This window comes from Scedosporium apiospermum, assembly GCF_000732125.1.
Source record: "Scedosporium apiospermum strain IHEM 14462 chromosome Unknown SEQ_SAPIO_0099, whole genome shotgun sequence".
Classification (NCBI taxonomy): Eukaryota; Fungi; Ascomycota; class Sordariomycetes; order Microascales; family Microascaceae; genus Scedosporium; species Scedosporium apiospermum.
The window spans coordinates 401,935-415,066 of NW_015971800.1; the positions used below are offsets into that span (position 1 = coordinate 401,935).

Below are 13,132 nucleotides of genomic sequence, written 5' to 3' on the forward strand. Positions count from 1 at the left end.
ATTTATATTACAAGTATAACCTCCTCAGCTGCTGTGCGATCATCCATGAAGGACCAGGTAAATGATAATTATGGCATGTGGAGATTTAATTCCGCGGTGTGGAGGTGGGTAGGATTCGCCCAAAGCCTTCTCTGTACCGGGTACAGGCGAGAGAGCCAAGCCAGGCGGTGTTCCGACAGAACAAGGAGAGGATAACCAAGTACCAAGACGAATTGACGGATTTCAGAGCCCTGCCAGGCTCGAAGCGAAGCAATCACAATCGCTAGTGCAGTTTATTGACGGATCAATGTCCAATAAACTGTTCTTCTCTCCTGACCCGCACGAACCCTAATTTCCATTGCTATCTTGTCTCCAAAAGTAGCCGGCAATAGATCGATCCGCCAGTCCACCACCTTGGAAACTTCCAGCTTCTCGCCCAAGAAAAGAAACGATGTCCGGGCCTTGGATGCAACGTTGTCGATGGGAGACTCAGCCCTTCAATAAACTGTCGTCATGGTGTGTTGAAAACTCCCGCAAGGTGGGTTATTCGTGGCGCGAGCTTCCCAGACACCGCCCCATCCCCATCTGCACGAAGTAAGGGCTGCTGGCCTTCCCTGTTCCCTCTTCTCTGGCCTTTTTTGTCCTGCAGGCTGGTTAGTTTGCTTTTGGTAGGACGCTGGACAGTCGGACGGTCGCGACACGAGTGGTGTTGTCTGGCGGATATGCAGCATGACGACCCTAACGCTCTTGGCATTGTGGCGCTGCCATAAGATTAGCGACCTATCGAGGATCTGCAAACTCCCACACATCTCTAGCGCACCGTTTTCGACGAGCGAAGGAACAATCAAAGCAAGGGCCCCTTTTTTCGCGGCTTGTCCAAGTCGCTCAACAGCCCAGTCGTTTTCGGTTCGCCTCCGAGATGTCAAAATTCTAGATGAGTTGAATAGCACTCTCTTCTCGGGCACTATTACACTACATTTCCTTTCGTCTTTCTCTCGTGCGGCACATTATACCAAGGTATACGAAGTATATCACAGTCGAACACCAACAAGGTGGTGGAGGGAACCCTACCAGCCTTGCCGAGAGCTGAACCATCTTCTTCTGTCACACGACTGGTACCTCGCACTCGTACCAAAGAGATCGAACTTCCCAGCTCGTGTTTTGTGGAGCTCCTCTTTCAGCCCCCAAACGGAGTCTTGGTTGCGCCCGAAGATGCTGGGTGACCGAGTGTTTGAAGTATCCAGGATTTAGACTAGCTCAATCCCGCACTGCCCTTTTGGGGGGACCAGCCCGAGGTACCTGTACTGAGTATGTAGGATTTCTTGTTGACAACCAGGCCCAGCCCTTGCCCGTGTCGGGATGGTCCTGCGCCAACATTCGATGCACCTCCCCAGTCCTGCAGTCAAGATGCATTCCGCTGTACTACATATGGCAAGGCAACTCGCCAGCCCGTCCCTTTGGGCGAGCTTTGTTGTCCTTCTTCCCCCCTCCCTCTCGACTCGTGAACAAGGACGACTGTAAATCTCGTTGCGTGCGAATACGCCCAGTTGTCGACGACCCGAAGTATTTCGCTTACACGCAGCAAAGATGATCGGATTGAGGACGGCAATTGTTCCCCTCGCCCTTTCTTTGGGCACCGCCGAGGCCTTCCAGCCTGGGTTTGCTTGGCACCCAGCTCGAGAGACCGATGGCAATCTGGCGAAGATAGACGCGGTCGTGCCGCTCGCGACGGCGGCTCCCGAGCCGAAACATCTCTTCAAGAGAGGAACGGCGACTTGCGGCTACATTGAAGGAGATCCGCGTTAGTTTTCTTTCCCACCATCCCCCCATCCCCCCGAGCCAGACTTGAAAAAAAAAGGAGCTCTGAAAAAAAGGCAAAAAAAAAAAAAGAGCCCGAGATCATGAGCGCAAAGGTCTAATCTTCTCCCATATGTAGTCCAAGCTGTTACTTGTCGAGCTGATCTCGGCGCCGAATGTCTCTATGACTCGACGGCATCCGCCATTGGATGCTGCGCGACGACGAATTGCGACATCTGGACTGCCTGTATCCCAAGGACTGATTCCTCTCGAACTTCGACCGCGGATATGGATAGGACGCGATACTGGTTTGTGGAAATTACAAAGTGCTAATTTGGTTGAGATTGATCTTTTGAGACTAACCCCGGCTCGCGATTCAGCTCCAATGCCGCGTCGCCGCACTGCGCCGTTTATCTCTGGAAGGATCCCAGGTGGACTGGCTACACCATGGCCATCTGTGACTCCGTCTCGACGACTTACTCGTTCTATCCCTCGCCGCTTGCTGCAGTCGACGATACAACGACGACACCTCCCCGAAGGAGCAGTAGCTCAACAACCAGTTCTTCGTCAACGTCCACCAGTCCATTCAGAACGACCTCGACGACTCCTTCCGACAACGGTGGTGGTACGCCCGTTGGTGCCATTGTCGGCGGTGTAATTGGTGGTATTGGTAAGTGAAGAAGCATGCATGTAGTCCGTCATCTGAAGCTCAACACTCCCTAACTCCCCTCTCCTAGCCGTGCTGGTCCTTCTTGGTGTCGGTCTCTTCTTCATCTTGCGAAGACTGAGGCAGAACAACAATGTCCCGCCTGCAGCCCCCCAACCAATGGTCGCCGCTCCTCCCGGCCCGGGACAAGCCCCGCCATACTACTCGCCGGATCCCAACATGAACAACCAAATGTACGCCGGTGCCCCATCGAATGTTCCCTCGATGTACGGTCCTCCCCCAGGCCAGATGCAGCCCATGGGCCCCGACGGCACGACCCCTCCCGGAGGCTTCTACTACGCACCGCCTCCCCAGGACAACCGCGTCAGCATGGCGACCACGACCCCCATCTCTCCCACCTCCTACAGCCCCTCTATTGCCGTCACTTCCCTCGCCAATCAACCCGGCGGCCATCCGGGACAAAGCCCCATCCCCGCCGCCCGCGAGTTCAACAGCCCCGACCAAGCGCTGGCTGCGCAGAACGCGCAGTTCCAACCGCCCCAGCAACAACCCTCTCCCGTCCCTTACAACCCGCAGACGCCGCCCGTTGTGCAGGCGTATGTTCCCCCTACGGCCCAGGGCGGATATCCTAAGCAGGGTGGGATGGCGCCTGTCGAATTGCCTACGACGAGGCCTGACGGTGAGCTCCGCGAGCTTCCTTGATTGAAAGTAGCTGTTGAGAGTGACGGATGACCTTTCTTTTTTTTTTTCTTCTCCCACAATACCCGAGGAAAGGCATGTGCATGCGTGAGTGTGTGTGATAGACTGCATGGCTGAGAGATGAGAGGGTCTTTGGATATAGATGAGTTATGTTGGTTTTCTGAGCTATCCTTTCGACGATTGGAGCGAAACTTTGGTTGTGGATGGATCAATGCATTTAGTTTCTAATGATTAATATTTCAATCTCCGCTTGGATTTCTGTACCTCCCCTCTTGTATTGGTGCTCGCAATGTTTATTGCTCCTGGAAATCCCGGTCACGAGCCCATTCAAGAGATGAGGTTGACCTGCTAACCAGGAAACCCAAATCCCGAATCTGCCTTGGGCGGAATGACCGGGGTAGGAATCGGAGATGCGGTCCAGATCTGGTCACGAGTGCCTGCGAGACCAGCAAGCGATCATGTCCGGCAGAGGCGTCTAATTTACCCAAAAGGCAGCTCGCTTGAAATATCTCGAGAAGCCAAGCGTGGATCCCAATTTCTATCGGTGTTGCGCCGCGCGCTTGCTTGAATCGACCGTCGACGGTTACACTAAGATCTAGAACCCCGCCTTCTTCTAGAAATGATCAATATAGTTACGGAGATTGCCTCCGGAATGGTTCGGTGGGAGAAGGGCATTTACCCATCGGCTCATTCAACCTCTTGTGTGGCACGGAGAGAGCGCTCCCTCGACGCATAAGGCGTTTTCGCACCCTTCGAATCGAATAAACATAAAAACTTGGAAGAGGCCAGCAAAAGTTAGGAGATGAGCTTCTCTTTCATCTAGCACTCGCGCCGATGCGACTAGGCCCTCTCTTCGTCGTCGTTTTGCCTCTTACATTCGTTCTCACAGAAGTTTGAAGTTTATCCGCCATGCGCCTCAAGTCTCTGTCCTTCGCTCTTGCGGTGGGCCATGTCGTGTGCTCCCGTGTTCCAGCTCTGGACGCCCGTCAGTCAAATCCCTGTTTAGAGATTGCCGACGAGATCGAAAAGAACCCCGATTTGAGATATATCCGTCCGTCTTTGGCACTGGGGTGTTTACGGGTCTTCACCTTTGATGTCGAAGAATCCGTCGCCGTGATCGATTAGTGAGTGTTTAGGTTGCTGCGTCGAGTGAGGGACAGACTGCTAACACACATCCTCTAATGGTCCAGTCTTATCCCGATGGTATCGTTTCAAAGTAGCTTGGCATTTTTGAAAGATCCGCCAGAGGAATACAAGAGGACGAGCGGAAATAATGGAATAGACCTCCTCGGAGAGCTCAACAAGATTCGAGAGAAGGCTATCACGAAAGGGTATCCTTCACAATATGACTTCTCGGTAGCTGTCAAATCCCTTGTGAGTTTAAACTTGTTTGGCAGGCTTAATCCCCGTCCGGTCGCCAGCTTCTTTTTCTTTTCTTTCCTCTTCTACCCCCCCTTCCTCTTTGAAAATCTGTTCGTTAACATGATATGTATAGGCCCTGAGAGTAAAAGATGGTCATTTCTCTATCAACCCATGGCGTACTGGACTCTTCAGTCTCATCCAGGATATGTACCTCATAGCGGTTTCCATCGATGGGGTCAACCTGCCCGAGATATACGAGCTAGGTATGTCTCAAGTCTATATTCTTCTCGGACTTTCCTCTAACAAAGATCCTAGATTACTTCCAAGATGAACTCAGCCACGGAAGAGAACCGTCTCCCGTTGCCAAGTTCAATGGAGTTCCCATAGAAGAATATTTAGACAGCCTTCAAGACCGGATATTCTACCAGGATAAGGATGCCACGTATAACAGTCTCTTGGTTGATATCTCGGCATTCGGGGCTGGCGAAAATACTGACGTGGGCCCCTTCCTCTCATCGGGTCTCCATTTCGATATACCAGACGAAACGACGGTAGAACTGGCCGATGGCACGGTCATCACCCGCGCCAACGCCGCGCTCATGACGACGGCTTTTAAAAATCAGTTAATGAAGGAGATCCAGGAGCGGCGAGGCGTCACCAAGGCTGAAGCGATTGCGCCCCGGCAGCAGGATGACCAGCCCTCATGCCTTCCCTCAGAGGGGGTGTCCCCAAGGCCATCATTCTGGCCTCACCCCGTTGAGGAGCATGCGGAACATTATACGGGGCTGTATTTTCTGACTGGAAAATACGAAGACACTGCCGTCCTTGAGATACGAAGCTTCCAGTCCCCATACTCGGGGTACTGGGACGGAGACCAATGTCAAGACGAAGATCTCCACGAGTTCTACCGCTTCGTACATGATTCCGTCAGAACATTCCAGTCTTCTGGAAGACGTCGCCTCATTATCGACGTGATGGGGAACGACGGGGGGTTCGACGCGAACGCGTTCCACATTCTTATGGCATTCTTCAACATTGACGCCGACTACGGCTTCAATATCCGAATGCGCAGCACGCCGGCCGTGAGATGGCTCGCCAACGCAGCCCAGAGCCAGCAAACGAACGTGAGCACCAACTTTCGTGACCTATTCTACAAATTCCCGGAAAATCTGGGACCGGAGAGGATCCACGGAGACGACTTCAGCAAGCTGATATTTCGGAATATTACCGACCGAAACCGGCTCTACGGCTTTTCCAACCCCGGCTTGGGCGAGCCGCTACTGCCCCCCGGAGATATCGTCGTGCTCACAAACGGAATGTGTTCGTCGGCTTGCGCGCTATTCGTAGACCTGGCCACGAACGACTTGGGTGTGAGGTCCGTCGTCATGGGCGGGCGTCCCCTCGAAGGGACGATGCAGGCTGTCGGAGGTACCAAAGGCGCGCTCCTCGTTACTCTAAAAGACACGCAGGATTTCATCGATCTTGCCGTGAAGGCCGCCGGTCTTACTTCGCCTCCGCCGGAACTCGGAATTCCACCACCGGATTATCAGCCGGGGGAGTTGAGGCGGATGGCCACCAACGGCCGAGATGTGTGGAGGGATGGAGCGGAGGTTCCGACGCAGTTTACGGTCCAGGCGGCGAATTGCCGGTTGTTTTATACGCCTGATACCGTGCTGAATGTGGTGGGGATTTGGGAAAGGGTCGCTGATGTCGCGTGGCGCGGTGCGAAATGTGTGCCGGGGTCGACGGCGAATTCGGACGATACAATTAGTGATAGGCGTCCTCCGTTTAGGCAAGGTGGGCTCAGGCTTAACGCGGCAGGGGAGAAGAAGACGAGGGCGTGGGTGCACTATTTCGATGGTGAGAAGAGGAACGCTACCTTGGAGAAGTCTGGTCGCGTCATGGAGGAGTTGAAGGCTTGGGAGTATGCAGCGGATGTCTTTCACGAGAACGGGGATGAAAACTGGTCAGGCACCATAGTATTTTAGGCAAGGCAGTCTTTGGAAACCGAAATGTGATGACGGTTTTGTAGTTCTGAGTAGCATATGGACAGATGAATTCCTGTGATATCACCAACAGGCGAAGGGCTTCTGGTAGGACATCTGCGAGTTATTCTAGGCTCGGGATCCTTCAATTTATACGCCTAGGCCAGTCTGCCACTCAGATGGGCACGAGTACTCTGATCGAACTGAAATGGTGTGGATATGACTCGGCCTGTTGGACCGAACCCTGATCTCGGATGTGGGCCCGCCCCGTCAGGCCTGACCGGGAGGCAGTGGGAGAGAGGTAATCCATAAGGTTTCCTTGAATATAACGCATAAAACTCGAGAGGTACGCACCTTTGAAGCTGGAATTTCCCCGGGTGAGGGGTGTTTCCATGTTGGCCCACCGCGAGCTTGTTCAGCCCAGTTCGATTTCTTGGTCATTTCGGACCTGGCTTTGCTTGGTCTCTAGAAATGGACGAGGAAGTTACCACAAAAGGACAAAAACCACTTATCAAAACACTCCGAGGCGCGAACCTTCGACGTGCCCCATCAGACTTCGCCCGTCTGCCTAGTTCCCCTATAGAGGTCGGCAAGTGGGGGATTACAGTGTTGAGTCCTCCGGTCTCCTCGGGACCGCAGACACGCAGTACAACTGGAGTTTATTTGCGGCTAAGGTCGCATTGATCTGGCCGGCCTCGTGGGGCCGAGGAATGCGTTGGGTGAATGTTAGTTGTAGTTTAAGTTAAAAGTGCACTGATCAACTAATCGCCCCGAAATTCGTCCATTTGCCCTGATACAGCGAGAACACAGAAGCCCAGAAACAAGTGAGATGCTTAACCAGGAGAAGTTAGCAGATGCATAATGTCCCTGCATTTATTGGTCTACCGGATTCTAGTTTAAATCTCCGTGAGCAGTTACAGATCCGATTTTCCCATTCCAAAGGGGTTTCCCACTGGTTTCCCCGCACCAAATGCTCTTCCGTTCCTTTTCCGAAGAAGTCCTCATTCCCTCACGGAGAGCTCATTGCCGCTTTCGCCAGTCTATTGTTCTATCAATTACCGGGTAATCGCAAAGGTGGGGGTTTCTATGACAGAAAGTAGCGTAGACTTTTTTTTCTTTCCCGGTTTTCCTTTCTCTACGTCGAGGCAGCCTCGCGACGAAGTACTCGGTTTTACTCGTAATACACCTTGTTGATGAGAGTGCCGATCTGCTCAATCTCGACGCGCATGTCGTCCTCGGGCTTAAGGTCGATCTTAGGGTTGCGCATGGCGCCGATTCCGGGGCCTGTGCCGGTCATGATGATGGTTCCGCGCTCGAGGGTGGTACCCTGGGAAAGGAAGGAGATGGTGGTGGCGATGTCAAAGATCATCTCCCTGTGAGATGTATGTTAGTCATTGAGCTTGGGGGATGAAAATAGGGGCAGAAGATCCCTACTTGGTGTTGGAATCCTGGACGGTTTGGCCATTGAGTATCGCACGAATGTGAAGGTTGAGTGGGTCAGAGATGGCGGATGGGGCAACCAGCACGGGTCCGATGGGGCAAGATCCGTCAAGACCTGAAGCCGGGAAAATAAGTATCACCAGAAAATAAGCAGCAATTAAACCCTGTAGCATAGATTTTCGAAAACATACCCTTGGAGAAGCACCACTGGCTGTTCTTGAATTGCTGAGCGCGGGCGCTCACATCGTTGCTGGCCGTGTAACCAAGCACGTAATCGAGGGCCTGGTCCTTGGGGATATCCCGTCCAGTCTTGGAGATGACGAATGAAAGCTCGGCCTCGTAATCGCTCGTGCCGTCCTGAGCAATCTTGGGGATATTGATCCTGGCCGGGTGAGGGCCGTTAAGGGCGGTTCGGGGCTTGATGAAGAGGACGGGCTCGTTGGGGATGGGCATGCTCGCCTCCTTGGCGTGATCCCTGTAGTTGAGTCCCAAGCATCGAATAATGGGGACCTCGTCGGAGGACAGAGGCGAGAGGAGCTATAACTTCACTTAGCTTCACAGCTCCATTGGTGTCTTTCTCGATCCTCAATTGAAGTGCCGAGGCGGGGTCATCCGAAATGCGGCCCAGCTTTCTTCGGGGGTTCGGCAAGCTTCCCCCGCATTCTTCTCAAAATGGAAAATGGGAAAATACTCACGGTGGAAATGGTCAGCGCCTTGTCGGTCACAACGCCGTCGAAAGCGTTGCCCGTGACGAGCTTCGCGGTGACGGTCTCGCCCTTCTCGAGAGCAAGACCAAGGTCGGGGACTTGCTTCGCGTCGATCTGGCCAAGGTGGATTTGGCCGTCCTCCTTGGCGAGGAAGCGCACGAGATGGGTCCAGTTGCGAGTCATTGTGTGAAGGGCTCTTCGGGCAGCGAGCATTCGAGGGCGCGAGGGCAAGATAGGATACAATCGGGGAGGACTAAAATTACAGAATAAAGATAGAAGAAGAGTAAGAAGAGTAAGAAGAGTGAGACTCAACGGAGGAGCTGTAGCGACTTACTCTTCTTATATATGGAGGGGTTCTCTGCCGCGTTTAGCTCTGAGGCACATCCCCGCTATAATTAAAGGGCGCGGGCAACACATACAAACGCACTATGGATCTTGATAATTGATCTGCCGACCGGATCAATACTAAACCCCCGAAAACAGAAACGGTCAAGGCGGCTCACTTCGGGAGACCAATGCTGTTCCGACAACAGATTGACTGATGGCATAATCCATTATAAATTCGACGTTAAGACCTCACTTGACACGGACAACCAGGGGCTTGCAGCAGTGGATTATCCTGTCAATCCCGTCAATCCTGTACCTCAACCTGTCTTTGTCATCATCTCGGAGCGTATTTGAAAGGCCTTATAAGTTATGGAGGCGCTCTTTCCTTCTTTTCGGTGGGTAACTTATCACGTTCGGTCTGGTCAAAGTCTACCTGCCGCACCCATCTAGCTGCGGGGGGACTTTCACCTCTTCGGCAGAGCATCGGACAGCAGCCTGGCGCTTCCAGCATGCACCATGGTCCGCCAGGCTTTCCCCGCGTACCCGTAGAGCCCTAGTGCAAAGCCGTGGGGGTCCGGTGCTTCTCTGTTCCCGTTCCCAGCATTGCCCCGAGATCGAACATCAAACTGCATCACTCAAATATTATGAGGCTCTATGCCACGTACTACGAGTCGAGGAATACATACTAGATGAACTTTCGTGATGAAACCAAATTCTGCCAGGCGTGATTTATAATTGATCAGCATTGGGGTCTATTCAGTGCTCCGAGTCTCTCATTACACGAGAACTCAGCTGGCGACCAGCTGGATGCAGGATGCTTGGAGATAGTCCGAAGATACAGCGCTAACTGACCATGCCATGCTCAATCCGTCGAGACAGAACTGCTGCTGAGTACCTTTGTACTTGATAGAAAGTAACGGAATACAAACTATTTCAAGAAGAATGCGCTCGAGACAAAAACTGGCAGAACGATGGGGCACCAGCAACTAACAGAACCTACATCCCAGTAAGACGGGAGACAGGGAGAGGCCCGGAAGACGACTCGGTCCAACACCCGGGACTTCGGTGGTCTCGGCATTCCCAGACCCCGGCCCGGGACAAGAACCGATAAGAACCGCAGATCCCTGAACGCGGAATTTGCCCTTCCTTTACACAGGTACATTCCTCATTTAACAACGATTTATTCTACCCTATCGCAATCTTGCCGAAGTTCCTTGAGCATAGTTCTCCTGTTTTCTCTCGGACTGGCCATGAACTCGAGGTAGTTGTGTTCAGCCAGGTTCTTTGCAATAGATTCCCCTTGTACAAGAATATCCTCCCTCACTATTTCCTTTGAGAATTAAAGAATCAATTGATACTCTTAAACTCGAACCTTTCGGCCAATTCTGCACGAAGCCACACACCAACCAGCTCGTTCTTCTCAGTTAGCCCGGCGACAACCTCACAAGTAGACATTACCTTAATTCTCATTCCCTCTCCCGCACCTGCGCTCCTGTGATAGTTTCCTATTTCCTGACCCTACTAATCTGCCGATATTAATTATATCAAGCCCTAAGGAAATATCAGGTCAGCTAGCCAGCCGATCAGGGCGGAGATGAAATGGGGTGGTTTCCTCCCATTTTGCCGGGGCCAGGAACTGTTCTCAACGCGGGGTCCTCCAATGATCTGCTCTGCGCTCATCTGAGTTGCATCGTAGATGATCTTTCGAATAGAGTACCTGCAGATGTAATATAGAGTAAGAAGAAGAAAAATCGTAGAAAATCATCTTCCTTCGAGTAATTCATCCGGCAGCAGATGCGGAGATTTTGGTTATGTTAGTCTACGATCCCCGCTCTCGCGTCCCTGGTATATATCTTGAGGGAGCTTCCGGTGCTGAAACCATGCCCCGTTTACAGTCCCAAGGGACCGCTTCTCCGCCCAATTTTTCGCAATGACGAGCCTCAAAATTCTGTCTTTCGGTTATGCCCTGTTTGCTCTCGCTGTGGCATACCCTACTTCCATCGAGCGTGCTAGGGTTCTTGGAAGGCAGGAAGATGTTCTCGATGAATACGACTATGTCATTGTCGGCGGGGGAACTGCAGGCTTGACTGTTGGCGATAGACTAAGTGAAGATGGAAAATGTTAGTTGAAAGGAAGAAAGGAACCCAAATCTTGAAACGACTCTGCTAACTAGGTTGCAGACAGCGTCCTCGCAATCGAATACGGCTATCTGGGTAAGTTTCCAGTCTCGTCATAGAGACTCTGTAAGGCTGCTAGTGGCATCCTACTTACACCAAGTGTAGAGAGAGACGGATATCGACCTGGCCGAACGACCTATAACATCACTTCTCAGCCAAGCCCCCAGCTCAACAACCGCACGTTTAACGTCGGCATTGGGTGCATCGTCGGCGGTAGCTCCGCCGTGAATGGTCAGGTCTTCCAGAGAGGAACCGCTGGCGACTATGACATTTGGGGCGAACTTGGAGGCGCCGAAGATACCACATGGACCTGGGAGAATATTCTTGGATACTTCAAGAAGGTAAAGACAGGACCAGATTAAGAGGAGGGATGGTTAAGCTAATTATCAGTGGTAGGGCATCCACTTCAACCCGCCTGAAGAGGAGTTCGCGGAGGCCTTCAACATCACATACGACCTCGACGGATGGGGCCAGGATCCCGACACCCACATCTACGCCACCTATGCGAGGGGCATCACCCCCGGAGTCAGTAAGTTATATATCACCAACTGCCTGCCGTTTTCTCCTGGGGTTTTCTTCGTGAAAAAGTTAACACAACCCGTTAGTCCCTCTATATAATGCCATGACAAATTTCCCGGGCGTGGACGTGCCAGTCGACGGCGCCAACGGCCAGAACGGCCTCTACTGGTTCACAACCTCCATGGATCCCGTCAACTTCAACCGCTCCTATGCCCGCACCGGACACTGGGATGGTCTCGACCGCGAAAACTACCAGCTTCTCCCGGCGACCAAGGTTAACAAGATAGTTTTTGACGGCGATCGCGCAGTCGGTGTTCAGATTCATCCTCGTGATCATCGTGATGACACCCAAGTGATCAAGGCGCGCAAGGAGGTCATCCTAGCCGCTGGTGCTATCCACACTCCTCAGGTTCTGCAACTTAGTGGCATTGGACCTAGGAAGTTGCTTAAGGCGGCGGACATTGAAGTCAAAGTTGACCTTCCGGGCGTTGGGGCGAATTTCCAGGATCACCACTACATCCCCGGCGTACGATTCTCGTGTAAGTGTTGTCCAGTTCGCTTTCTCACTCTTCACCGTTCTTGCTTGTTGCTAATGATTCTTGAAGGGGGTAATGCGCCTGAGGTTCCTGAGCTGAATCTCAGTTCGAACCGAACCGGAAACGGCATCGCTCTCGGTGCATTCCTCGGCCTCAAGGCCTTCTCCCCCGATTTGTTCGAGGATATCGCTACGCGATATGAAAGTCAGGATGCCGCCGAGTTCCTACCAAAGGGCACCGACTGCACCATCGTCGCAGGCTACAAGCAACAAAAGAAGATTTACGCCCGCGCCATGCGCGATAACACCATCAGCTTCCTCGAGTGCATGCTCGGCGGCTCTCCCTCTTGCAGCCCGCAAAACGTCCACCCCGTTAGCCGCGGTACGGTGACGCTCAACACCACTGATCCCGAATCCGAGGTCATCGTGGACTACAGGGCAGCATCTAACCCGATCGATATCGACATCATGGTCGAGGCGATCAAGTTCTTCCGGCGGTTTATTACTACGGGCGATCTAGCTGAGTATGAAGCCCTGGAGGAGGTTCCTGGGGCAGAGTACCAGACCGACGAGGAATTGGCTGAGTGGGCCCGTGAGACTATTATCCCGAGCGTCTACCATCCAGTTGGTACTGCAGCGAAGATGCCGAGGAAGTGGGGTGGTGTTGTCGACGAAGACCTGCTGGTGTATGGTGTCGAGGGATTGAGTGTTGTTGATGCCAGTATCATGCCTACGCTTGTGGGTAGCACAACGAGCATGACGGTTTATGCTATTGCTGAAAAGGTAAGCGTAACACGCGGAACTTTTCTTCTTGTATGTCTGGGCTGCTCGATACTAACCGATTCTGTAGGCTGCGGATCTGATCAAGTCCCGCGCTTAATGTCCCGGCTGGCGAGAGAAGATGTTAACTTTTCTTCGTGTATATGTGGTTCGTTTGT

At 52.7% G+C, this 13,132-nt stretch overlaps 4 protein-coding genes across 4 annotated transcripts; 3 read left to right on the forward strand and 1 right to left on the reverse strand.

Moving 5' to 3' along the window:
- Positions 1 to 1,566: 1,566 nt before the first annotated feature.
- SAPIO_CDS5573 (uncharacterized protein) lies at positions 1,567 to 3,145 on the forward strand (the record flags this gene model as incomplete). The annotated part of the gene is made up of 4 exons (XM_016787876.1): positions 1,567 to 1,780; positions 1,916 to 2,084; positions 2,157 to 2,446; positions 2,514 to 3,145. 4 exons carry the CDS (start codon positions 1,567 to 1,569, stop codon positions 3,143 to 3,145), a joined length of 1,305 nt encoding a protein of 434 aa, XP_016642191.1.
- A 906-nt stretch (positions 3,146 to 4,051) lies between these two features.
- On the forward strand, positions 4,052 to 6,492 carry SAPIO_CDS5574 (uncharacterized protein; the record flags this gene model as incomplete). Its single annotated transcript, XM_016787877.1, has 4 exons — positions 4,052 to 4,266; positions 4,333 to 4,516; positions 4,638 to 4,767; positions 4,820 to 6,492. The coding sequence occupies 4 exons, from the start codon at positions 4,052 to 4,054 to the stop codon at positions 6,490 to 6,492; spliced, it is 2,202 nt and encodes a 733-aa protein (XP_016642192.1).
- A 1,168-nt stretch (positions 6,493 to 7,660) lies between these two features.
- SAPIO_CDS5575 (uncharacterized protein) lies at positions 7,661 to 8,819 on the reverse strand (the record flags this gene model as incomplete). Its single annotated transcript, XM_016787878.1, has 4 exons — positions 7,661 to 7,862; positions 7,924 to 8,044; positions 8,121 to 8,466; positions 8,625 to 8,819. The coding sequence occupies 4 exons, from the start codon at positions 8,817 to 8,819 to the stop codon at positions 7,661 to 7,663; spliced, it is 864 nt and encodes a 287-aa protein (XP_016642193.1).
- Positions 8,820 to 10,893: 2,074 nt separating this feature from the next.
- On the forward strand, positions 10,894 to 13,074 carry SAPIO_CDS5576 (Glucose oxidase; the record flags this gene model as incomplete). Its single annotated transcript, XM_016787879.1, has 7 exons — positions 10,894 to 11,083; positions 11,144 to 11,176; positions 11,246 to 11,481; positions 11,537 to 11,669; positions 11,746 to 12,198; positions 12,265 to 12,977; positions 13,045 to 13,074. 7 exons carry the CDS (start codon positions 10,894 to 10,896, stop codon positions 13,072 to 13,074), a joined length of 1,788 nt encoding a protein of 595 aa, XP_016642194.1.
- Between the last annotated feature and the right edge of the window lie 58 nt (positions 13,075 to 13,132).